Source organism: Typha latifolia, chromosome 11 (genome assembly GCF_019914945.1).
Source record: "Typha latifolia isolate L0001 chromosome 11, TyphaL0001v2, whole genome shotgun sequence".
NCBI lineage: Eukaryota > Viridiplantae > Streptophyta > Magnoliopsida > Poales > Typhaceae > Typha > Typha latifolia.
This window is the reverse complement of record NC_133096.1, coordinates 789244-816597: the sequence shown is the minus strand read 5'-3', so window position 1 is coordinate 816597 and position 27354 is coordinate 789244. Positions and strand designations below refer to the sequence as shown.

Genomic DNA, 27354 nt, shown 5'->3' with positions numbered 1-27354 from the left:
TTCAATATGGATCCGACATTGTGGACTTGATTTTCATTTGGTTCCTTGGCTTATCTATACCTTAGAGGTGATGGTAGATACGTAAGTCGAGTACTGTGGCCTTTCTCACTCATGTAGACAAGTGGCATATTTGATGGATAGAAAGGGGTTGCTTCTGGGATGTATGCGGCCTAAATTGCAAAACAAATAAGGTAGATTACTTTACTGGCCCATTGAGCTTGTAGTATAGTGACAAATATCTAATATTGTTTGCTTTTTCTTTAGCTGGGAACTTGGCAAAGTTTTGTAGAGTTGATATCAAATTGACTGTCATAAAATTTTGTCAATTAGTTTGAAGCCTATTTTCACTTTTAGTTGAACTTCAGCCAAAAGGATATTGTTTGGGAAATGGGCAGGATGGTGACGATTTATGGATCAGAAATGTACTTCTAAATTAATAGAAGAATGATGGATTTGAAAGAGAAGTACATTCCTTTTCCCCTAAAAAGGAGAAATGCTCTTTTCTGAAATAAAGAGTGGTGGTTTGAAAGGAGAGAATAGAACTTTTTAATCAAATATTCACTGTCCAGTTACATATTTTTTTTCCTTCGAATAATTTTGGGTCTCTTTCTTCAGTTGCTGTCATGGTAAGTCTATCTCTTCTAGAGTTAAATGGGCTTCTCCATGCCTCTTGACCTACATAGATAAGGAAGACATTCTATTATTGAAAGTGGAATGGTACTTTTAAACTTCTAATGTATAAGTTCTCATCACCTGTAAGCCACCATAACATATGGAGGATATTAGTAAATAAGTTCCATACAGAACATGTATATAATATACTAATAATATAGAGATGATGTATAGAACATCGATATCTATGCAAATGGTTTGTCCACAGTCCTGCTTTCATATTCATTTCTTGTTTATCCCCTTCTAATGGTATTAGAGCCTATTTTGGGTTGATAATCATTTCACAATTACTGATTTTTGCAGCTTGATTATGAAAAAGGACAAGTTTGGAATAGAATGACTCAAAAGATAGCTGATTGGAATACAAATTTAGAGACCATTGTGAAGTGGTCTCCTTATTCAAGTGAGGCAGATCTCCTTCATGAGGTAAGGCATTTTTATTGGAGCTGGTGGGTATGTATTTCAAAACCATTATTATAGTGTGATTACTATCATATTCTAATTGTGTATGGTTTTTAATGCTTACTGTCATCCAGAGATATTTCGGTTATAGATATGACTACTGAAAGCTCAAATGTCTTCATTTCTTTATTTATTGATTAATTATATGTCATGCTGCTAAACACTCCACAGTTAGATAGTGACTCCTAAGTACTAAAGTCCAAATAAAACCCTGTGATGGAATATGCTTTTCTGCTTAACACCAAATGATGCTAAGTTTGTCTATACTTCTTTGATGCCTCTTTTTAGTTAGCTTGTTACCTTATTAAATTGAGTATTCTGCTTGATTAGCATTTGTTAGATAATCAATTGATTCAAAAGTTTAAGATGTTAGGTAACAGAGCAACAATATATATTATGTCTAAAACACACCCTCGCATGTGCGGTTTCTAATACTACACGTGAATAGATCATAGATAACGGGATATGCCCATCAAACCGTAATACTATAAATTAGGAAATAGAAGTGGCTAAGTAGGTTTGAAAGTATGATATCCAGAAAAACTAGCTCTTGTACCACATGAGATAAATAGTTGACCTAAAAACTTAACTTGTTAAGTAATAGATGAATAACATATGTCATGCTTTTAACCAAGGTTCTAAAAATCGGTATCGGGATCGAGATCGGCTGTCCGGAAAAACGATACGTATCGGCTGTATCGGCCGTCCGTATCAGCCGCCCGTATTGGATCAAATTATTTTAATTAAATAAAATTCTAAATATTATTTAAAAATGTTGAGAAATTTTTAAAAATTTAGAAAAAAAATTATAAGAAAATAAGAAATAATAATTACTCACATATAAAACCTAAAAACTAAAAAACTAAAAATCTCTCTTCCTTTCTTTTTTTCTATTCATCTAACTATTAGTCTGAAGCATTTATTCTTTCCTACACTTTCTCTTTCTTTCTATCTTTCTCTTTTTTTCTCACCTTTTTTTTTTTATCTTTCTCTCTCTCCATCACTCTCTTTCTTTTTCCCTCTCTCTCTCTCCCTTTCTCTCTCCCTCACTCTCTCTCTCTCTTTCCCTCTCTCTCTCCCTCTCTCTCTAGCTGCTGCTGTCAACAGCAGCTGTCCCTCTCTCCCTCACTCTCTTCCTTTTTCCCTCTCTCTCTCTCTCTCTCTCCCTTTCTCTCTCCCTCACTCTCTCACTCTTTCCCTCTCTTTCTCTCTCCCTCTCTCTCTCTAGCTGCTGCTGTCAGCATCAGCTAACAGCTGCAGCTGTTTGCTGTACGGCCCGGATTTATAGCTGATCCCGATCCGTTTCGTCCGATCCCACTCGGGATCGGCCGAAATTGGAAACTTTGCTTTTAACAATATTAATCAAGTATTGGTTTAAATTTTATGCACCAAATTTAGTAACAATTCTTGCTACTTATGAGTGTTCATCTGTTCATACTACATATTGGTACTTTAGTCCTGCTCAATCATGATATGCACATAAATAAGTTTAAACTTTAAATGATTATGTAGAGTTTTACAATGAGACAGTAACCCAATAATTTATAGGATGTTTGGTGTGGACACCACCTTTAGACATGTGTACTTGCACAGGCGCAGTAGAGAATCCACTTGGTGACACTCTAACTGGGTGGCAGGTTATGAGAGAGAGACTTTGATGTTGAAGGTTATTTAGTCTTTCTATGTTAGATAATTATAGTCTTTACTCTCTTTTAGGGTTTCGCCTATATATAGGCTTATGATCTTATTTGATATTAATGAATATTTTGAGATTGCCTATTTTCTTTTTTGTTGGGGGATTGCAACACTCTGTTGGTTGATTTTGCAGGTTTTGTTCCTTTGTTCTTCTTTGATACTGTTGTTCTACATTAATGATATGCTCATTAGTTACTGTCATGTTACAGCATTTTGGTTAGTCAACAATTTAAAGTACTTAAAATGTTTTAAGAAGTAAAAGATCTTTTTGGTTATTTGAAGTACTTAAAATGCTTAGTGCTTCTTGCTTGATAGCATAATGTTGGTTATTTGAGCTTCAAAGTTAGTGATGAAGATTTAATGTCTCAGATTTTATGAAGGCTAAGAAAATGCAAAATTGTGAAGAGAATACAGAATTAAATAAAATGATGTTTGGTAGCTTTAATATTAATCGATTGTTTCTAAATGTTGCATATATGGTAAATCTCCTACATATTTTTGACATGTTTCAGTATGCTCTTTTTGTTGCTATTGCTAGGCAATTCAAGTAGTTTGCAGCTGTTTGGTGCTTGATATGGGTGTATATGAGCTGAGCTCAAGCAAGCTGAGCTTACCTCAGCTTAACTTGCCTCAGTTATGGTTCAGTTACAGAAATAGGAGTCAAGCTCAAGCTCAACTTGTCCAAGCACCGAACCAGCTAGCTCAACTCTATTATTGCTCAGTTGCAGAAATTTCAAATTTCCACTTTATATTAGTTGATCATTTAGAGGTTTGGCAGAGAAGTATTATAGTGACCTTTTCTAACTACTTACCTTTTGATGTGGGACTAAAGAACTGGTAGAACTAATGCAAAGCAGAAATATAAAATACACAACTTAATGATGCTAATTCAGAGATCCAATCATTGGGTTCCTCTATAGGAAGAAGAGCTCCAAGTCTCTAACCACCTGCACTAGTGGTGGTACAACAAATTATTGAACTTATATATATATATATAAGCTTGAGCTAGCCAAGGCCAGGTCAAACTTGGCTCGTTAACGATTGAGCTCACATTTTTAGCTCAAGTGGCTTGCAAGCTAGCGAGCTTATTTGACACCCCTAGTGCTTGATGCATTTCTTTGTTGTCTAAGTTACTTGTGGTCGTGATGGACCATTAGAGAACACATTCACAAAATACCTAATTTGCCATTTGTCCACATGTTTCCAGTGCCAAGTTGGTTGTCATATTGGTTCGTTTAAATTTTTGGAATTTATAATTCTTGTGTTTGGATACATGTTAAGTGATGGCTTCTGAGACGACTTTATCATATATTCCTCTTATGGATTTTGCCTTGCTATAGTAGCATGAGTACATCTATTTTTGAAATGAACTCTAATATAGCAAGAATCATAAGTCTAGTTCCTTTGGTTTGGTTATCTAATTATATTGGTTACTCCAGTGTAGTTTAATAAAGGATCAGGGGACTCGAATAGTTATATACAACTTATGGGAGGATGACCAAGGACAGCTGGAACTTGATTTTGATGCTGACAAACATGTATGTGTCACTTAGTAACATTGTCTTATTGTGATTTTCTAAGTATTTATCCTGTCTGATTTTAGTGATTTGTACTAATGTATACTTAATCAATTTATCTTTTGTAAATGATCAAATTTTCCTCCTGACTATGATTTTTAGTGATCTTTGAGATGCCAGGACATTCAAATTAGAGGAGTTTACCGGGATGAAAGAAAGATTCAAATGTCTAAGCAATTTCCAAACTCAAGGCATTTCTTGACTTATCGACATTCTTTAAGGGTAATTTTCTGCTCATGTTGTTATTCTGACTCAGCTACTTTTTCATTCCTTCCTTTCTGCTAGCTGCTTTCAGAAAAACTGTTGCTATACTATATTTTGATAGAAAGCAAGGTTGATTTTGTTCATTGATAGACATTGTTTTGCCATGGTTGATCATACTAGTTGTCTAGTTCTTGTAATTTACCTCATGGTTTGGTGCTAAACGTGCCATCCATGCTGATCAATGCATAAAATGCAAGTATTGTCACCAATATGTTGGACTATCATTCTACTTTGTCTCGACGGGTGCTGAACGTGTGCATGCCCAGTATTGGATACTGATTATGTGCAGTCCAGTGTCAGAGAGGCACATATCATTTAGCAGTTAGCATGAGGGTGTGTCGATCAAGCCAGTCAATATGTACAATTTCTTGCTTAGCTAAGTCAGCAGTATATGATACATTGCTCAAAAGATAGTGTAGTGCATCAAATTACATTGTCTACTATGGTGTATGCACTTGTTGACGAGCAAGTTTTGACTTGAGATGATAAATGAAATAGAAAAAGCTCTCCTGAACTTCTCAATTTTGTATCTGACTTATTCTATTTGAAGAATAAAAGCTCCATCATGAATAGTGATGCCCAAGGTTCCAAAACTCAGTATCAGAATTGAAATCGGCTGTTAGAAAAAATGATACGTATCGACTGTATTGGCTATATCGGTCGTATCGGCTATATCGGTTGTATCGGCTATATCGGTTGTATTGCCTATATCGGTCGTATCAGCTATATCGGTCGTATTGGCCACCTGTATCGGATCGGACTGTTTTTAATTTTGTAAAATTCTAAATATTATTTAAAATGCAGAAATTTTTTAAAAAAATTATAAAAAATAACAAAAATAAAAGAAATAAAAAATAGTCACAAATGAATTTTAAAAACCACTATTGAATAGTGACTGGCGCAGACCGCCTAGATGAACTTGGCGGGCCGCCAAGTCGCGTAGCGGGTTGAGGATTACTGATTGCCTCATCTCCTCCTCCTTCTCCTCTTGCTCCTTTTCTTTTCTTTCTCTTTGGCATCGAAACCACCCTTTTTTTTTTTGTCTTTTTTTCTCTGTGCTTTAACAATGGAAGAGAGAGTGTTGGGAAAGATAGAGAGGTTGTCACGGCCCAAAATATGAATCATGACCGGCCATGCATCTCAATATGCTTGAGATGCACGAAGCCTTATTAATACTCTCTACGTGTACGATGGCAAAATAAATATACAAAATGAGAATGTGCTTTATTAAATTGTATAACTAATTACAATAAAGATAAAGCAATGTTGAAGTTTTTGAGTCTCTAAACTAAATAAATAAAACTTCTAATCTAAAGCATAAAATCTAAAAGAGCGAAAATGTAAATAGGTGAATCCTAAGTGGAGGTGGAGTACGGGTACATCTCGCTCACTCGCCCCGCTGACTATTACTTAGAAATAGATAAACAAATACAAAAACAAAAGAACCCATGAGCCAACAACTATAGCTCAGTGAGTGAAATCCACTCACTAACCAAATAATTTTAAATCATATTAATGCTGAATAAATTAAACTAAAAGCAACAATATCCATGACGATACGCAATAGGCATATTCTCTAAATAATAACAATGGAGAGATGTCACAACTTGTAACCTTGCACGGTTTTAATATATTAATATCCTTTCAATATTTATGTTGTCATATGTCTCAATGGGTCTAAACCCTGTGGATCAACATCAACTAGAAGTCATCTCGAAATGACGCTCGGGACTTTTCTTCATAGCTGATCCGGTTAGGGTCATCAGAGGGTATCACCTTGTGATCAACACACTCTATTTTTTTCTCTAACCGTTGAGAGAAGTTAGAGTCACCTAGAAAATTTTCTCATTCGTCCTACGACTGTTTCCCTAACCCGCCAGAGTCACCTAAGAAAGTTATCGCAGTGATCTAATTTAGGACTTTCCCCTAGACTTCCAGATAGACTTGAGTCACCACGGAAAATCGCAAGCGATTTATACCGGAACTGTTCTCTAAGTCGTACAAATACTAGTCTCATTTTTCTTTTCACAAATTTTAATATTTGCACGAAGTATAGTGATGCACTGAATATAATAATTAAATGCACACGGAAAATATAACAATTAAATTTTCACACGTAAGGGTGAAATAAATAAATTGCATACAGAAAATTTACATGGTCTGACTAAGATACAAAATACAATAAAATAAACATGTGAGTGAGCCCACTCACCTGAGTCTAGGTAAGACAACCGAAATCTCAAATCTATAGCTCACGTACTAAAAATCACCACCTTAAATAATAAATAATAATCAAAATTTTAATTTGAATAATAACAATATTTCTAAGATTTAAAAAAAACTAAAAGAAAACTAAAATGAGTTTAACCCATCCATTGGATTGGGCTGGGCTGCTGTTGGCCCGGCCCAATCCAAAAAGAAACCAATTAAATCGGGTTGGGCCGAGGCCCAGCCAAATTAATTGAATTGGGCTCGAGTTAACCCGCAGCCCACCAAATAAGTGGTTCGGTTCGGGTTGGGTTTGTGGATCCGAAATCCAAACCCGAACCGAACCTGACTTAAAAGGAAAAAGGGGTTGGCTCGGGTTTAACCCGAGCCCGGCCCCCCCTTTCTTCCCTCTCATGATCGACGCGAGAAGAGGACCGAGGGAGAGGGTGACCGCCGACAACCCCTCACCGGCGACCCATTCTCGACCACTTTCAACCTCTCCTTTCCCCCTCTCTCTCTCTCTCTTCATCGTCCTCATGAGGTGGAGGAAAACTCTCTATCGACGGCTGACGCCGAGGTCGGCGTCGATTGGAGCCACGAGGGCTCCCAAGAAAACATCACCGACACTGGCTTGGAGCACGAAGCCTCCGGTGACGATGCGATTGCGACTCGAAGCCGCCGACCGGCCTGATTTGTCGACGAGGCCGAATTCCTCGAATTAGGTATTTCTAATCTATCTCTTTAAATTTAAATTAAACTAGAGGGATGAGAGAGGGCTCACCGGGGAGGAGTGTGGTGGTCCTAATTTCCTTCGGTGATGCTCCAGCGATCCGATTCCACAGCAACAACTCCGACGGTGAGAGCAAATAAGAAAATGAAGGAGGGGAAGAAGGAGGCTGGGGGGGGGGGGGGGGGGTTGAGGAGAGAGAGAGAGGATTATAGTTTAATTTATAGATTAGAATGGAAATCCAGACCTAATCCAATCCGGATTAGGCGCGATTTCTCTCCGCGCCTAGTCGCGTGCCGGAGAGGGAGAGGGGAGGGGCTGCACGTGCAGAGCACGTGCACCCTCCTCTCTCAACCCCAAATTTTTTTTTCCTAGTTCTGACAACTATTCCCAACAAAAAGAAACTTCGTCCTCGAAATTAAGATTAGTGTAATAAAAGGATAAAGTAATACTGTAATAGACGCTATGAAGATTGAGAAAATAGCTCTTGATGCTTTTCCCTCATTTCATCTTCACGCTCCCAAGTTGCTTCTTCTGGCTTATGGTTTTGCCATAAAATCTTCACGAAGGAGATTACCCTATTTCGAAGAGTTTTTTACTGAGTCTCTAGAATTTCCATCGATTGCTCTTCATAAGATAAATTTTCTCGAATTTCCAAAGGCTCGAAGTCGATCACATGGTCTGCACTAGGCACATACTTTCTCAACATAGATACATGGAAGACATTATGCACTTTAGATAACTTAGGTGGCAGTGCTATCTGATATGCCACCTCTCCAATGCGCTCTAATACCTCAAAAAGTCCAATAAAGCGAGGACTCAACTTGCCTTTCTTACCAAACCTGATTAATCCTTTCCAAGGTGACATCTTTAGGAAAACCATGTCACCCACTTGAAACTCAAGGTTTCTTCTTCGGTTATCAGCATAGCTCTTTTGACGGTTTTGAGCTGCAAGAAGCTTTTCCTTGATTTTAACAATTTTCTGCATGACAACTTGTACTATATCAGGTCCCAATAATTGTCTTTCACCAACCTCAAACCAACAAAGTAGAGATCTGCATTTTCTACCATACAACGCCTCGTAAGGTGCTAGCCCTAAACTCGAATGATAGCTATTATTGTATGAGAACTCCATGAGTGGAAGATGATCATTCCAATTTTCCTTCCACTCCGACGGTGCGAGCAAATAAGAAAACGAAGGAGGGGAAGGAGGCTGGAGGGGGGTTTTTGAGGAGAGAGATGATTAGGGTTTAATTTATAGATTAGAATGGAAATCCAGACCTAATCCAATCTGGATTAGGCGCGATTTCTCTCCGCGCCTAGTCGCGTGCCGGAGAGGGAAAGGGGAGGGGCTGCACGTGCAGAGCACGTGCACCCTCCTCTCTCAACCCCAATTTTTTTTTTCTAGTTTTGACAGAGGCCACGTGGGAAAGAGAGTGGTGAGAAAGAGTTGGGAAATGGAAAGCCATGTGGGGGAAGAGAGAGTGGTGGAAAAGAGAGAGGTCATGTGGAAAAGAAAGTCTGGCTCAGCCATGTGGGGGAAGAGAGTGGTGGAAAAGAGAGAGGTCATATGGAAAAGAAAGTCTAGCTCATGTTAACATTGGGAATCACCAAAGATACAAACTATTAATCCATTTCAAACCACCAACTAATGCATTTAATTTCAGATCATGATAATTTATTATTAAGATGTTAATAAAATAATGTATGCATATTTGTGAATTATAAATTTATAATCTATTATTTTTATGTTGTGAATTGCACTACTAAAATTTTATAAATACTATATTAATATATATACATATATATTATCTGATATACAACTATTTTTTATTTTTTATATATTAAATTGCTAGACCGTCTTGACACCCACCTTTCACCTAGGCGCTAGGTAGTGGAGTGATCGTTTGCAATCCGCGGCCACTTTTCAATACATTGTTAAAAACTAAAAAAAAATTCACTCAAAACTATAATAAATTTCGACTTAAATTGGGCAAATTTTTATACTCGTAGATTATTATTGCAGAACAACATAAAGAGATATATTTCTTCACTGTTGTTCTATAGCAGTAAGAAAAGATGAGTTAAAAAGTGGGTGAGAAAAGAGAAAAAAAAGTCATCTAAGTACACCAAAGTGTGGACTAGCTAGAGGAGCTTATTGGAACAACCGTCAAATAAACTTGGTGAAGTGTGAGAATAAAAGGAGAGCGTGCACGAGAGACAAGAGAGTAAAAACTGAAAAAAAAAACAATTGATAACATTAATTATTAATATCTCCTTGGTTAGATATATTTTAGATTCGACCTAAATCTTAAAAAAAAAAGTTAATTTTAGCTGATATTGTTGTTTTCAGCCGATACGGCCGAGACAGATCAGTCGATACGGTCGAAATCGACCTATACTGGTCGAAACCGGTCTAATCGGGATTGGTTATGGCTGATCCCTATCCGGATCAGCCGATCCGACTCAGGATTGGCCAATTTTGGGATCCATGAAATGACACACCTTCCACTGTCATAGTTGTATCTAACATGGTGCTTAATTTCGGCTTCTTCGTGTCATCATCATCTAGCTTTGTCTTATTAACTTGGAAGAATGCTCTGAGAAGGAGAAAACTTAAGGTTACCCTAACTCTTCCTCTCTTTTGCAAATTCATGACAGAAACCCTGCCATGCTTATGACAATACCCCTTAACGTTTCCCTCTGACATTCCCTTCTGTGCCTGTCTGTATAGACATTCCTTTCTTGGATTACATCAGTATGTTTCCTAGGCACTCAATTTTCTCTAAAATTTAACGTCTTTCCTTGGTTAATCATTAAAAATGTTCTTACAGAAGGCTTTTTCTTATTCTACAGTTTTATATTTATCTTCTTAGTAAGTAGACAGCTACAGTTAAATGATCTGCCTAACATGATGTCAAATGATTTTCGAACATTTGGTTGACATACCAACCATTTGTATTACTTTCTGGAAGTTCAATACTATGACTCATAAATTTGACTATAAGATAAATTAACAACTCTATATACTTCCTTTATTTCTATATGTACGGATTTAATGTTCTCTTCTTATCTAGTTTCCTTCTATCTTTTCTTTTATTTTGTTATATTGAGTAGTCAAATGAATAAATCCATTTTTCTCAAGCATCGAAACATCAATGGTCATACTATCTTAACCTACATCCTAGTTTTTACAACATATTCTATTGGCTAAAAAACTTTCACGAGGAGATGAGTTGATTGTTTCATTGATTCTTAGTTATGTATGGTTGGTATGCCAACCAAGCGTATGAAAATTATATGGCTTCATGTTAGGTACATCATTTACTGTAGCTGTCTACTTACTAAGAATATAACAAGCATGCAAATGCATTTTAAATCTTGTGTTTCACATCTTTGAATTTAAAGAGACTATATCAAGAATTGAAAGCACCAACTCTGTTTAGTTAGTTATGAGTAAGAAAGCGTAGTTGTTATAATCAGCAAACTTGGATATCTATTGTGTGTGATTATAATTATTCTCCCCCTGCATGCAGAGTTATGCATCGATTCTCTACCTCAGAATACCGCCCGTCTTCAGAATGATTCTGCGTGGTAAAGAGATTGAACACCATAACATTGTGAATGATATGATGTTTAAGCAAGAGGTCACATATAAGCCACAGTCATCTGATGGGATTCCGAAGGATCCAGATGTAATGATGTTTCTCTTCCTGCTTTTTTCGCTGCTGCAGTCAAAAGATTTATATTGTAACACTTTCTTTTTTTATTTTCTTTTACGCCAGATGGTTGCTGTTGTAACAATTGGTTTTGTTAAGGATGCAAAACATCATATCGATATTCAAGGATTTAATGTCTATCACAAGAATCGACTAATAAAGGTATCTCTCTACCTTTCTTCCATATTTTGCCTTATCCTTGAGATAGTTGTTAACTTGTTATATTCTTAAGCTCTCATGAGATTTAGTCACTAAGTGTTATTATCCCAACTATATCTGTTTTTCTGTTTAGTGTTAACTTTTAAGGAAAAAAAACAGGAAGCCCCCTATAACAGTGGGGCTTCTCTACTATCGAAACCATTCCCAATAAAAAGGAAATGGAAACAGCTCCTCAAATGAAACAATGGTAGCAGTCTAAACTCTCAGTTGTTGCTGAAACTGACATTCTTACTTCTATTCTCGTAGTAAGAGCTGAAAAGTTGTAGTGAGTTTAAATCTTCTGGCCTGCCAGAAGATCAATTGGCTAAAGTTAGTAAATTGAGGAGTGTTCTAGAATATTAAGGAGGTACATAGACAAAAAAAAACTAAGAAAATGAGATGGATGTTTTGGTCAGCAAATGAGAATAAGCTTTTGGATCTTCTATTTGGTAATAAGATGGAGAGCAGTCGTGAATGATTTTGTTGCTGCACTAGATCTTTTAGGCAATCATTTGAAAAACACTATATGGAATATGGTTTTCTCTTGAAAGGTTTTGTCTGCTTGGTTGCAAGATAAGGAAAAGATGAATAATAGATAACTTTGGCAACAGTTTGTACTTCGTTAGTTTTGAGTGCCAGATGGCGGCACTGGTTATTTTGTGAGACAATCTTCTCTTACTTCTCTTTTGTCTTTTAGCCTTTCTGGAGGGTTTGGACTGCTGCAGGTAGTGGTGGGCGTGGTGTTATAGGTACTTCTCTTCTCTAAGCTTTTCTATATCTTTCTGCGACTACGAGGGCTCTTGAAAATTTCTGCACTGCAGGTGTTCTGGAGGCCAATTTTGTTGAACCAGCTCATGATAAACAGGACTTTGAACGGACAACAATTCTTTCAAGACTCGAAGCGCGCCTAGTCCAAATGCAGAAAACATATTGGTTTGTTGTAATCATATAAATCGCAATCTAGCATTAAAAAAAATTCTCTTTTTTCATCAGAAAGTTTCCTTTCATCTTGTTCAGGTCAACAAACTCTCATCGAGTTGGCTATGCTCCTGGCTATGTTCCAAGTCGTAATAAGAAAGACATTGAATCAGAGGTCAGAGGTATAGATAAAGTTTTTGACTTGTTCTAGAAAGTAAACAAATTAGATTGTGCCATTTTCTATATTAATTTCATAATTTGCTTTAAGACACTCTTTTATCCTAATTGTATATTAAGTTACCTTTAGGATGAGTCAGTTCTTCAATACATTCTTCCCTAGTTGGTCATAGAAGTTAATGTTGTTCTCTGACAGAGAGTTCTGATGAAGCTACTCCACAGCCATTATCTTATCGATCTGGGAAAGATGTTTCTCCAACCAGTATATCTTTTGTTGGCAAGTCAAAGGGTTCAGGAAAGGTTCATCACATGGACAAGTCCTCTGGCTCGAATCAGAAGAACAGTAAGACCAGCATGTCACACATTGAATCAAGTAAATCAGGGTCTAAGAAGAGTGGAAAATTATCCTCTTCTACAGTAACAAACATACAGAGGGATGAAAATTTTGACAAAGTTTTGAGATCTAAACGGTTAAGGCTAAGTGAATCTTCATATGCAAGTGACGAGAGTGACCCTGAGTTTGTATGCACCCCTTCCGAGAGGTTGAGTTCTCGCAGCCTAATGATCTCCCCACCTCAAAGATCTATCGAGAAAGGGAGTAACTGTTCACCACTATCCTCAGAAGTGCGATCTCTTGAGAGAGGAGTTGAAGGAAATCGTGCTGCAAATGGAGGTATAAGAATTGAACGAATTGCCACCAGATCCTCCTCAAAGGTAAGTAATTCTACTTTCAGTAGTTTCAAAATATTTGATCACCTTTAAGATGTTTTATTGGTTGGAAGAAATAAATCTTATTTGAGCACCTATGAAAGAGCAGATTTGACAACTCATAGAAAATACTCGTCACTTACAACTGGACATGCTTTTGTAAGATTTACCTTTTTTTCACGAGAAGACCAAATTTAGAAACATGTAAAAGATAAAATATTATTGATTGACATAGTGTATGCCAGTGATGCCTCCCCCAAAGTGTCAGTGGCACACATTTATAATGTTTTTAATATTTTGTCTAAATATATGTATTAAAATTTAAAATCTACATTACAATGTTTTATCTTTGGATTATTTTTGTAAATAACCTATTTTATCAAAGATAAAACAACAGTTGAATAATATGATTGAATACATTCATTAAAATTAATATTAATGATTAAACACTCCATAATATAATTGAACACATAATAACATTCAATACATAATTGATGATAGTTCAATAATTAAAACTAATATCTAGTTGAACGTAGAATGACGAGGAGGATCAAAGACTTCATTTGCTGGCACAAGAATAATACGAGAATGTTGCGTTAAATAGTGTCTATATTTTATATTGTTCGTTATAACATCTCACATAGTCTTCATAGAAATAAGAGTTTTATAATTCTTCGATGATATGATATGGATATTGAATATACACGGGAACGACCGGCACAGGCACAAGCACACCATAAGATTGATATGATGGTAATGATTATGAACTCATATTATCCTGTGGGCGCACCTTTTCTGATGTCTTGCTACCTATAGACTCAAGTCCTTCCCTCATTTGACTATAATTATATTAAGCTTGAGATAGTCCCTTTCCTTTCTTCTTTCTCTAATAAATTCGGTTTTGTGGTTGTTTAGATCTAGCAAATGAATTGTTATTTCAATTTTAAAAAATGACAAATAAATTGTCATTTCAAAAATGACAAATGACAAAAGTTAATTGATGAAAATAAGAAAAAATTAAAAAAATGGGTTTTACATGTCATATTATGTTTGTTAAGAAAATAAGTAAAGTTGATTTGATAAAGATTGATGGAAATAGAAAAAAATTAAAAAAAATGTCTCTACATTGGCACATGACTGGCACGAGGCTGTGCCGGACCGGTACGGATCAGCACGCCCCCATGACAGTCGGCACGGCTCGGCACGGGGGTGTGCCACTGGCACATCCTTGGTGTATGCAACTCGAGGATGATTTCTGAGAATACATTACGTATTCCATATACTTGCATCTTGCATTTGAGAAGACTTATCGGTCAATTTCACTATTTCACGCTTTTGCCCTAATGTTATGTTGTTGAACCAATTTGGAAAATTTCTTTTCTTTTTCCCCTAAACGTGATTCTAATATTTACTCGTTATCTATTTATTTTCATTGTCTTGAATCTATCACACATTGCTGTCAATAGACACAAGTTGACTACTTCTGTCCCACCTCCCTAATTGATCTTTTAAGTTGTTTTCACACAAAGATTGTTGTGCTTGTGGCACGACTTATGCCACGGCACTTGCTGACCGTGCTGCAAGCAAGAGTAGAGGCTCTAAAGAGGGGGAGAGAAAATGTATACCGTGCTGCCCTCGCCATTACCATTGCGCTCGATCTCCATCACTTGCGTAACCTCGTGGTGTGGAGGAAGAAGAGGAAGAAGACGATGGATCCGGAAAGCGGATCATCTGCTACTTAGGTTAGATATGCTTTGTGGGTCCTTGTAGTTTTGTTCTGTTTCCGTTTCAACATGTCTCCATCATCTTCTGCCTCATGAAAATGGGTTGAAATTAAAAGCATCTGGAAGGCGGATATTCCGCTACTTAATTGTGGATCCTTTTAATTTGGACCCATTTCCATTTCGACATGTTTCCATTGTCTTGGCAATGACGAGGACGAGGGTGATGGCGTTGCGAATGTTTTCCACCATTAATTGCCTCTAGGAGCTGCTTAGCATCAACGGATCATTGTAAGGAGGCGAGAGGAGAGGTATCATATGGCACCTCTCATGACACATGTTGATATTGTGCTGGCACGATAAGTGTTGAGTGCCGGTATTGTGCCACCATGGCAATCCTTGCTCTCACATTTTTTCTTACTTCCGACTTTGTGTCCTACCAGCTTCTATTGCATATGCCCCCATGCTCTCATGTTAGCAGATGAACACAGGCACCTCTATGGAAAGAACTTAGTTTCATTATTGCTTCCAAGCTTTAGTGAATTCAATGTGCAAACAAGTCTTAACAAAACTATAATTTGAGAACCTCAATTTTGATATCAATTCCAAGTTCCCACACATAAAAAAACTCTTGGCAAAGTTGTACTACTTTTGGAGCTTTTTTTTGTACCTTTTGAGTCATTAAGCACACTTTAGTGTGGAGTAGTTGATGTTTTTTCCTTTAAATGAGAACTTGTCTTTTTTTTCTTTGGTAGGAAGCTAAAGCAACAAGCAATGGAAACGGCCTAGCTTTTGAAGAGTCAGAGTCAAGAATCAAGAAATTGGAGGATGAAAATGCTGCATTGAAGGAAAAGTAGGAGACTACTAGAAAAGTCACTTATTCATTGTCTATATCTCTGATATAGTTGTTCTCTATTCTTTCTACCATAGGATATCAAAAATGGATTCATTGTCTATATCTCTGATATAATTGTTCTCTATTCTTTCTACCATAGGATATCAAAAATGGAGGAGTCAATATCAGAGGAGCTGCAGCATGAAAGGGATAGTAACAAAGCACTAGCAGAGCAGGTAAGTGCAGTTCTGCCATATTTCATTTCTGGGTATAATTCCTTCTTGTTTCTTGTTTCTTGTTTCCTGTTTCCTTGGGGGGGCGGGGAAGGGGGAAGGGGGAAGGGGGAAGGGGGAAGGGGGGCGGGGGCGGGGGCGGGAGAAAGAAAGAGAGGAGAGTAAGAAAAAAAAAGAGAGAAAGAGAGCTCGTTGGTGGGAGTGAGTGAGAAAAAGATAATACTTTATCGGTGCTCGTCGGAGAAGCATTGCCAGAGAAGAATTGAAGAGGGAGAGACCGAGAGAGAACGGAGTTGGTGAAGGAGAGGGAGAGTTAGTGGGAGAGAGAATCGGAGAGGGAAAGATTGAGAGAAGGGAGAGAGAGTTTATGAGAGGGAGAAGAAGTGGTAGTGAGAGAGTTAATAAGAGAGAGAGTTAGTGGGAGAGAGTGAGTTGTAGAAAGAGAAATAAAAATTAAGAAATAATATTTATTTTTTAATTTTTAGCTATATATATATTTTTTTATTATTTTTTAAAATTTTAATTTTTTTCTATATTTTAAAAATAATTTAAAATACAAACCGACAGACGACCAATATTGCCGATACGTATCATTTTTTTTGGACGGCCGATCTCGATACTTGGAACCATGCATAAAACTTTGTCACATCTTGCTTTCCATATGCACCAATGGAGATTACAGCAATCCTCTTCAAAAGATAGGTTAGAGTGGAGAGCTAGAATCCAATCTTCCAACGAGACATGGGTGAGAGTTTTGATACCCAGCTTGCAAGTAAGCCATGCAACTCTCGCAAACGGATAGCTGATCATGATATGATCAATGGTTTCATTGCTAGACGAGCACATAGGGTATACCTCATCCACTTTTGGTAGACGACTGTGAAGGATTGCTCTAACTGGGATTACACAAGCTAAGCACCTCCAAAGAAAAGTTTTCATTCTAGGTGGTAGATATTTTGCATGCTAGATAAGAGACCAAATTTTCCTGGAGTTGCCACCAGAGGTAGAGCTAAGTCAATCACAATTTGATAATGCATTATAAGCTGCTTTAGCCGAGAAGACTCCATTCTTGACAAATGATCAAAAAAGCTTGTCTGGATGCTCTACTGACTGAGGACTGATGTAAGAGCTTAGGATGAAGGCTGCAGCTGAAGGTGGGAAGATGCTGCGAATGAACGAGTGGTTCCAAGTACCATCAGATATTAAATCACTTACTAGCTTGATAGAGCTGGGAAGCTGAATGTTTTTCTAAGATGGCGGGTGATAGCCGGAGCCAGTAAGAATAGCCATTAAAGCTTCATTCCCTACCGTCCAGTGAGCATGCTTAAGGAGGATATCTTTAACTTTGAGGATAGACGACCCAAGTTGTAGAAATCAATCTCTTGTGGAAATAGCCACCGCCCATACGTCTATTCAACTAAGTAAATGCTGGACTAGAGAAGCCAAGATCAATGAGACTTGCATTATCTACACGGTTTCCAAAAGCAGCACAAAGAGAGGGGAGGGAAGGTTTTCCTCCTTCCTTCCTCTTTCGTAGCAGAGATGGCGTTAAAGTCGTACATGTAGCAGAGGTGAGAGGAGCCTAAGGCATAGTAACTTATTCGGTTCTAGAGATGATCATCAAGGCCGTGGTGAGGATCGCTATAAATACCACCAAAGATCCAATCCTTCTTGCCATCCGAGTCACTTACAGCAGCGAAAGTGAAGCTTGAAGATGTTTCTAAGAGTTGTAGCGCCTTCAGTTGATCATCCCATAACAGCCAGAGGCCTCCGGCATGCCCCTAGGCACTAACAACACAGCTTCTGCGAAGGGGGAGAGAAGAGATTATAAAGTATGACTTTTCCTCACTATACTTCGTTTCTGAGAGAAACGCCATGGTAGAGCAAGTGTTGTGGAGGAGGTTTCTGGTATTGCGGATTGTTGTGGGACCTCCACACCCTCGACAATTCTAAGCCATAATATTCATTGATGATTCGGCAATGGAGCAGTGCTCCTTGCCTTGATAGAGTTGTTGAGAAAGTCAGTAATTTGTTAGTTGCTACCAGAGATTGAGCTTTTCTTAAATGGACTGGTGAGCTCTATGATAGCTTTTCTTTTGCCAGGTGATGCGTTTGAGGTTGGGGGAGCATTCAGAGGGGTTGGTGTGTTGGAAGCATAGATGTGTTTCTCGGCATCAGTAAAGAGTACAGATGAGTGACTTGGAGTAGATGAGGGATTGAGGGGAGTGTAGGAGGAATGGTTGTGGCAAACAGGAAGAAGTGGAGATAGAGGAGCTTGGTGAGTTTCAAGTAGAGGAGATAGGGATTGCGTGGACTCAGGTTTCAAGGGACTGGCTAAAGGGAGTCCGTGAACAGAAATTTCATGTAAGCTTAGAGGAGCATGCTGGGAGTGGGTATGGGCAAAGCTAGGTTGATAAGACATTTTTTAGCGGATAGCTTGAGTAAAGGTATATTGGTTACGTCGAGTTGTCGGGCTAGGAGTGCACAGAGGAGTTTTGGCTAATGGAGTCACCATTAGGGATAGAGTGTTTGGAGTTAAGCTAGGAATGTGGGTGAGGCTGGGAAGAATTTGCTTTGGGTTTGGTTACTCATGGCTATGATAGGGACTTGATGGGAGATGTCGGAGTGACAAGTGGGGATATTGCTTAGGCTTTTTTTGGCAGAGGAAAGGACAGGTACTTGTTCTTGGAGTGGCACTGGGCGACGAGTGGATGGAGCATTGATGAGGGGGATGGTACCTTGTCAGGTATGGGGTCAAGGCTCGACATGTTTGCACAGACCACAGGGGTCGAGGCGAATCTAGGTATGATACCCACCTTGACAACTCTATGGATGAAGGAAGAGGAAGACGCCGCTGAGGGTAGCTGAGGAGGGGTGCAGCTGCTGGATGGCACTCCTCTCTTTCCTTCCTACTTGAGATAGCAAAGCTCTTGGGGATAATGTGTTCACTGAGATGTAATAATTTGGGTTTCAGCATCTCAAATAGCATCAGATGCAGATTCTGAGGAAAGTCAGCAATGATCTTCATTTCTAGCTTGCCTCTATGAGAGATATTCAAGAAATTCATTCCCAATGCTTGCACAAAAGGAGCAAAATCTTGGGAGGCGCTCATACTTGATTAGTATTTCATGGGTAGTTTCATTAAGCAAAGTGACCAAGAGAGATGAGATGAGAGGGCTTATAATGTCAATGCTGATGTGAGATCTGATGAATCGCGACCATTTTGCTTCCTCCAGAGCATCCGATGAAACTAGGTAGCTAACTCTCTCGGTCAGGATGTGCACCGTGTTGATTGACAGGTACTTGAGAGGAAGACCGTGAAATTGGACCCAAAACTTAGCATGAGTGAAAGTCCAATTCTTGGCCGGCCTATTTGGCTTGAAATAAGCAAGTGCAAAGAGGTCTCTGTTGGAGGTCCAGGGTGAGCCATACCAAGCCTTCCATCTATCGATCTCAAGTTCAAAAGCTATTAGATATGAATTCTTACCGGCCTCCAAAAATTTGATTTTCCTTCCAGCCTCTAGGCTTTAGTGAAAGCAGTCTTAACCCTCGCTGGATTATGAGAGCCAATCAGACACAAGTTAGGCTTTCTCGAGGAGATGTTGTCCTCGGCCAGAGGGATAACTTCCTCAATGTTGTTGCCTTTGAGGAGCTCTGAAAATATTTTTAGCATGTCTTCTTTAGTAGAGGCCATGGAGCAGGTTATGACTGCGTAGAAGACAGCCAATAACAAGTGAGGAAAGATGGAGAGCAGGTGGAGCTGGGGAAGTTTAGGGTAAGAGGGAGTGAGATATCTCAGGAGGGAGATAGAGAAGGCTCTCATGAAGAAAGGAGAAGTTTGCAACACACGATGTTGTCATAAGTTAATGTGTTTCAAATGGCACATAATGAGTGCCACTCAATATTGTGTATGTGTCTCTTGATATGAGCAATAGCATGCTGTTCAGCACGGGGGAGTTTCTTTAGCATTCTCTGTGCTAACTATTGTCAGCCATTGGCATGGCAATCGTGGCACATAGGTTTCATTCCAAAAATAACTAATTTATTGTCCTATCTCAAACTTTGATCTTCTTTGGATATAATTATGGCTTAATTCCAATAATACCCCATGTAAAGCGATATGCTTACTACCTTTGAACTCTCTTTTTTGTAACAAATACCCCCTTAACTTTCGTCTCCATTTCAATGTACGTCTTCTGTTGGCTTGTCAACCCTCTTCTGGAAATAGCCACATGTGACTCCTTTTAACCATATTTTGTGCCAAAGTACACTTTTTGAATTTGGCTAGAACTCTTTGAGGGAAAACCCACCTTTCTGCCCTCTAATTTGCCTCCTTCCTCTCCACTTTCCACTTTCTATATGTCCTCTCTCTCCACTTTCTCTAGTGCAACGTGCTAAAGAAGCTCAAGTATGATACTTCCCTCCAACTCTTTTTTGTTTTTTTTTTCTAAGCTCTCATATCACAATCCTTATTGGGGCCTCAATTTGTCTCTTCCCTCATCACCTTTTAGTTTTATTGAATTGAAATTATTGGGTTAGTTTTATGCAAACCTTTCTATTAGCAAATCTTTCATTTTGATTTTCCTTTCCCCTTGTAAAACGAAATATGAGAAGATATCACCGAATAAGAAAAGGAAACAAAGATGGAATAAAGCTTGACCAAGGATTGAAGAAGAGATAGGGGAACAAGTTTGCAATGGCGATTTCTCCCTTTGATGAAAAATCTTCCTCCTTAATGTATAGGATAAGTAATCTCTTGTAATGGTATTACTTACAAGGGCAAAAGGGTAGGTCAAGTTTCATCAATGGCGTCATGAGTCATGATAATGCTAAAGACCAAAATTGATGAGGGTATTTGCAATAAAATAATAGTCTAGCAGTAGTAAGTAATACCTCCCTACAATTCAAGGGCTGTTTGTATAAATAAACCTATAACTATGTTTACTTTAGATAGCACTATTACTCTTTCGAGTTAATGACGATTTGGCATCACACCAATATGAATAATTAGGGGCCATATATAACTTCATTTGAAATCAACAAAGTTTTAGATCAATTAATCAGAAGTTGACAATCCATAGCAAGGTTCCCAGTTTTAGCCGATCCTGATCCTGGGCTGATACCCGATCCGTTTCGGACGAGATCAGTCATATCGGTCGATCCCACCCGAAACTGGTGGGAATGGGTGGGATCCGACCTAGAACCGATTTGGCACTTTGTACATGTAGCAACCATTTATACATGATTTTCAGTGAGAACTGATTTGGCACTTTGTTATTGCAGTCTGTGTTCTTCGAGGTATTAAATTCATAGACACATTTTCCACCAGATTGCATATGTAGTTCTGTGTTTAGGGCTGAAGAGAACTTCCCACTAGTTTAAACTTGATACTCATGGAATGTATCTGACAATGCTTTTGCTATTTGGATTTTCACCAGCTGGAAGAAGCCCAGAAAAAAGTTGAACAGGCAAACAATGAACAAGAAGCACTGATTGACATTTTTTCGGAAGAAAGAAGTCGTAGAGACAGAGAGGAGGAGAATTTGAGGAAGAAGTTGAAGGTAAGAAAGAATAAATCTTTCAGTTGTCTTCTGCGTCCTCCAACTCTTCCGTAGTACTTCTTATACAAGTTATCCTATATGGTTCTAAAGTGTCTATCCCATAAGAAAGCTCTATGATTCTAAAGTGTCTATCCAATAAGAAGCTCTTTGTTTTATCGTAGATATTTATCTATTGTTTGATTTTTTTGAAGGATGCATCTGCCGCTATACAAGAGCTGCTGGAGAAGTTGAGTGCTAGTAGGAACAACCACAGGCCATTAGACAGCAAGTGATATGGACGATGACACTTGTTATAACGCTTTTGACCGTACATCATAGGCAAATGTCACCTGCCCAAGGCTTGAGACATTTCACTTGTCTGAGGATGTTTCTTCGACTCTAGAATTGCCTGGATATCTTGACTTCATCTAACCAGAATCCACCATGTACTCTTCCTTGATTTGGAGGCACGGAGGACAACTACAGTGTAAAAAGGAAACTCTTTTAATTCTATGTTGAATCTTTTGTTTCAATATATGCTTACAGCTCTAAGTTAAGAGACAAGCTGCAACTGAATGCGTCTGTCTTGTAGCTTGGGCTCAGATTTGCTCACTTCTTAACTCATAATTTTGGTCTGTGCATCTCTGGTGTTGTCTTCATTGCTTGTTTCCGTTTTATAATCACGCACTGCCAGGAATGCCATCATGGGTACCCAGTGATTGTCACGCTATAGATTTCATTCTATGTTGCCCTTGAACTATTATTTTTTGGGGAAGCATTGTTTCGAGAATGTTTTACTATTTCTGTTTTATGTTTGAAAACTGAGGTCTGAATGCATTTTTACATCACGAGTATAAAGAGTTAATCTTGGAAAACTAACGTCTACGTCCTCAAAAATATGATGGAAGATCACATGTTAATGATTCCTCAAGTATGCATACTGTAAGTCCCACTTGACTGGCATGAAGGATGGCTGGAAATTAGAGTGGAGTATTTGTGTAATCGATTGTGTGATCTCATGTAACAATGTGGTCTTTTTCAAGGGGTTTCGGATGTTCTCCAGATTGCTTGTACTTCCAACAATTCTGCGATGTTTGTCTCTTAAAAAAGTATCAGATTTTTGCTCATTGTTAGCTGAAAATTATCAGCCTTCAAAGTCAGATATAATTTTATAGGAAATTGTGTATTATATCTTTTGACATGCCATCATTTGATGCAGGATCGTGTCAAAAGCTCGTCGAGCTCAAATGAGCTGAGAGTTAAAATTTTAAGTTCAAAAGTATAATCAGAAGACTATTAGTATATATAGTATATTATATTATATATATATTCACATGAATTATTAGAATTTTTATGTTTTATTTATTTGTATCATTGTATGTTTGTATGAGCTAACTTTATCTTATTTAATTATTTGGCTTTCAGAATTTTTTTTATCATACCCTTCTCCTTATTAAGCCTATCGAGCCGAGCTCAAGCCTTGTTGAGCTAAAGATGAGCCGAGCCTGAATTATAATTTTCTAGCTCGATTCAAGCTAGGCCCAAAAGATTTTATAATCAAACTGAGCCATCGTTTACATGTATTACTCTGGAATGCCATAGAAGTAAGAATACAAGAACCATTTTCGTTTTGAATTCAAGATAAAATTACATACCAAGTTTGATTTTTAGCCTAAAGACTAAATAATACAAGAATATTTATGTCTTTTAATATCAAAGATTAAGTTAAAAATATCCTAGAATCAATCTCAACTAACGTCAAGATATTCGAGGCAAAGTGAATATAAGAATCGAATGAAGCATGTTGAAAAACATTAACGATAATAGACTCAAAAAGGAGGGCATAAAATATAATTTTCCCTGGGACTAAAAGAGTAACTTTGGACTGCTACCAATTGGTTGTAGTGTTATTGGATTATCAAATGGAAAACCATCTCTTGAAGGCTATTTGGTTGCCCACATAGGGGTGTATATACACATTTATCTCTTCACTGCAGAAATGGAGAAGCTAAATACATATAACACAATGTAGCAAAAGAGAAGCCATTAGCTACTCTAGCGCTTGTATTAGAGGGAAGAAATAAATACTAAGGTAGAGAGGCAAACTTTTAACATAAATATATTATATATGTGTGTGTGGAGAACCTGTAGACAGTTGGGACTCCTCTTCCTATCACATTGATCTGGTACACAACAACAAAGCAGGGCATACACTGACTGTAACTCATGCAACAATAGACCAATGGCCATCAGTCGCTGTCATCGTGAACCAACAATTCTATCATTTGTGGTCGTGATTTCCTTTTCTTTTTTTCCTTTTTTTTGTCCTCCACCCACTGGTAGAGACTATTGTCACTGATTGTAGAAGCTGAGAGCTTCACATTATAGAACAAGAACAACTTTTGTTTGGCAATTCATCGATCTTCTTCTCTGTTGGAAAGCCGGAAAAGTTGTTAAAATATAGGACTACAAATGTTCTTTATCTTGCAAGTCCATAGGAAACCATGAAAACCGACACCCAAGTGCCTTTCTAGGATGATATATAGGTTTAATCACAAAAGAGAAGAGTCTATCTTTGTACTCGTTACTATCACGCAGTACTATTATGGTTGAAGTGCCTTTCTATTGCTGTTCAATATTGAGAAGCTTAAAGCTTGCAAAGGTTTTAATATCTTCAACCCATTTGCAGATATTATTATGAGGGTTGTCCCAAAATTTTCTACTTAATGCAGAAAAAATAATAATATCAAATAATCTTAATATTTAAAAACTCAAGATTTGGGCACTTCTCCATAATGTTTAGCATATTATTGATATGTGGTAAGTTGGTAACTTGTCGTCACAATATGCAAGAATTGAGATATTATTGGTTCCCCGTGCCAATTGACCAATAACATAAAGGTTATATTATAAGGTTTAAAAATTCCCAAATTTCGGAGAATATATAGGTTTCATAATTTTGGTGGATATATAGGATTGGCCGCAACTATTCTACTTATCCATCTTATTTTATGAAGAAGCTAAATGATACAATTATGTTATTAGCTACATCCTATATGCTTGCAGAAGCTAATAATCTAATAGATTGCAAGCAGGATAAATAAGTAAGCAGGAGTAAGAAACATCACAAGGTTATTTGCACTGCTTAGTCTCTGTTAACCCCTAAGGAGGGAAGTTTGACTGGATAGTATCAGTGGTATTTGGAAATGATAAGGCTTATCGACACCTTAACACCGCCTTATTTCAGAACAAGACTACACTTAAGTATGATGTGTATCAGTATGACTAGTGATATATTGTACGAAAGCATCACAAAAATAACAATAACAAAGAGAAAATGGCGACTTCATCTACAATAGAAATAGCAAGATTGAGGTACCTGCTTTTGTCTTAGTTGATGATGGCTGAACAACAACATGCATGGTGATACCGCCTGCAGGAAACTCACCAAAAGCTGGTCTGCACTGTGAAATGGTTTTGTTGTTTTCTAAAATTTTCCCCGCGCTTATCAGTTTCACATCATTAACAACCTTTGGTACGATCTTTTTATCTATAGGGAACACACAGTAACATTTGAATGTCATTAGGACTCAAAAACAACTTATTAAGTTAAAAGAAATCAACACAATACGATCACTAGTGATTAGTACATCTAGATCTAACTTAAGCAATGATGTACAACCACTAAATGGGGAAGTATCAGAAGCAATAAATTTAATGATCAGATGGAGAGAAACAGTTTAACATACTAAATAATATACAATATTCGTCGTTATGTGATGAGAACCTTGTTCCTATAACATAAAGTTCTTCCATATCTCTTTCTTGTCTTGTGAACTTCCCAGAAACATCTATGAGGACCATGACACACCTTGACAGTCCAGCTTATTTACACTTATTATGGAATCAGATATTCAATTTTTCTTTTCTTTACCTCGAGCTTTGAAGGAGTTCATGGTAAGCGTTATACTAACAATACCCTCAATTTCCTATCCTTTCGAAAACCCAATGACTACCCGATACTACAAAATCAATTGCATTTGCCACTAGGACCTTCACCATACTAAACGAGTTTGAAAACGATTACCAGATATACAACTCTGGTTTATTGGAATATTCAGATTTGCAAATAAACATTCCTGAGGACAAAACGCTAAAATATTAACCAAAAGAATGGTGCTAAGTATTGGAATGCCAGACTAATAATGCTATTGAGTATAGAAATGCTAAAGTTTGTGATGATGCTAAGCATAAGAATGCCAATACTTTCTGATACATTAACCAAAAGAATGCTACTAAGTAATTTGTTTCCCATATTGATGGTCCTTACTGATGGACACATGTCCTGCATACAGAGCACATAGCCTTGCAAAAATTATCCACACAAAAGGAAAATGAAATCAAAGAAATAGGGGAAAGGTTTCCAGAAAATGAATTTGATTAGATGCCACGATAGCGGTAAGAATGAAGTACTATATTAAAGGAGACTCATGCCAGTCACCTCTAGGCGAGAAAGGATTAAAAAAAAAAAAATATATATATATATATATATATATAAGAACCAGATTGTAAGACAAGACAATTTCCAGTATGAAGGGCATTTAATTGCAAAAAAACAAATGATGGTAACATGCTGATACACAATAATTAATAACAGGTTGTGAGTACAAGAGACGACCAAGAGATTATTGTAGAACTAACCAAATAATTCAAACAGCACAACAAATGGCCTACTGCAGAGAATTTAAAGCATTGTCATCTTACCTTCGGCTGCAAGTGTCAAATAACACAATCTACTAACACCAAAATCAAAAGCAAATCCCCTCAAATGAGTGAAGAGATAAGCAGAACATTTACTACTGCCTTCTTTAAAGATCGTGAATCAAGAACAACAAAAGCACCTAGTTTTCATAAGACATGGTAAAAGGAAAAAAGAAAGGGACGATTTTTTTTTATCATGTTCAATTTCTTTTGCTGCAGGAGAATTGTTCTCGGGCAAAGAACGACGAGAAGATTAGTGAGATGACCAACCTTTAGGCCACTCGGATATAACCCTCTCCTTGAGCGTGACCACGGTGGAGGACGACGAATACCAGATCGGACCAATATCTGATCCATCGTACAATCGAAATTTGAGCTCCAGTAGATCCTCCTCTGGCATTTGATCCCCCCCGACCAAAACTCTAGTCTCTCAGACAGAATCACCCAAAAATGGCCCCTAAAAGAGGACAAAACAAACGCCTAATTAACTCCGCAATTCCTCGCCATCAAGAGACCAATCGAAGAAGAAAGATCCCACCTTTACGATCGGAGGTCAAGCGGAATCGGAGAAACCCTAGAGAGAGGAAATGAATTGCGATTTGGTTTCGGCGTCGTAGTAAATTCGGCGCCTGCTCCGCTTTGACCAGAACGCAGCAGCCGTAAGGATGTGACGCGTAGCCCAAAAGAAACAAATTTCTACGTTTTGATTTGGAGAGCTCAACTGCACACTCGTTTTATTCTGTTTGTATAAAATGTTTCAAACTCTAAATTTAAAAAAAAAATTGTATGAATTGTCATTGTTATTAGATTATTAGGTAGCAACCAAACACCTTTTTAAATTAATCCTCTCTAAATCGATGACAAAAATTTGATCAACAACCATCTCATCTTATGACTACTCATAACCTAACATAATCGATACTTTTCAACTTTATCTAC

General features: G+C 37.7%; 2 protein-coding genes across 5 annotated transcripts in view; one reads left to right on the top strand and one right to left on the bottom strand.

The window, feature by feature from the left end:
* The window catches only part of LOC140797398 (protein MICRORCHIDIA 7-like), a 30633-nt gene extending 8338 nt beyond the window's left edge, over window positions 1-22295 (top strand). Inside the window, exons 8-20 of one of the 3 annotated variants that reach the window (XR_012110639.1) lie at window positions 976-1098; window positions 4269-4367; window positions 4527-4628; window positions 11142-11486; window positions 12220-12271; window positions 12344-12455; window positions 12540-12622; window positions 12814-13331; window positions 14855-15067; window positions 15802-15899; window positions 16042-16117; window positions 21553-21675; window positions 21867-22295. Coding sequence is in view for 2 of the 3 variants with exons in the window: in XM_073150797.1 (XP_073006898.1) it covers window positions 976-1098; window positions 4269-4367; window positions 4527-4628; window positions 11142-11486; window positions 12220-12271; window positions 12344-12455; window positions 12540-12622; window positions 12814-13331; window positions 15802-15899; window positions 16042-16117; window positions 21553-21675; window positions 21867-21947 (1812 nt within the window). In the remaining variant the exon portion in view is untranslated. The remainder of the gene's footprint in view (window positions 1-975; window positions 1099-4268; window positions 4368-4526; window positions 4629-11141; window positions 11487-12219; window positions 12272-12343; window positions 12456-12539; window positions 12623-12813; window positions 13332-14854; window positions 15068-15801; window positions 15900-16041; window positions 16118-21552; window positions 21676-21866) is intronic. The other 2 variants (XM_073150798.1, XM_073150797.1) reach the window with 2 other exon arrangements.
* Window positions 449-27354, bottom strand: LOC140797399 (membrane-anchored ubiquitin-fold protein 4-like). Of its 2 annotated transcripts, none has more exons than XM_073150799.1 (4): window positions 26954-27134; window positions 26686-26872; window positions 25034-25204; window positions 449-675 (listed from the first exon to the last, which is right to left on the bottom strand). In XM_073150799.1, exons 2-4 carry the CDS (start codon window positions 26813-26815, stop codon window positions 551-553), a joined length of 426 nt encoding a protein of 141 aa, XP_073006900.1. In that variant the 5' UTR covers window positions 26816-26872; window positions 26954-27134; the 3' UTR covers window positions 449-550. The 2 variants fall into 2 exon arrangements, with proteins under 2 accessions (XP_073006900.1, XP_073006901.1); XM_073150800.1 differs by lacking the exon at window positions 449-675 and adding an exon at window positions 23541-24084 and having other exon boundaries at window positions 26954-27354.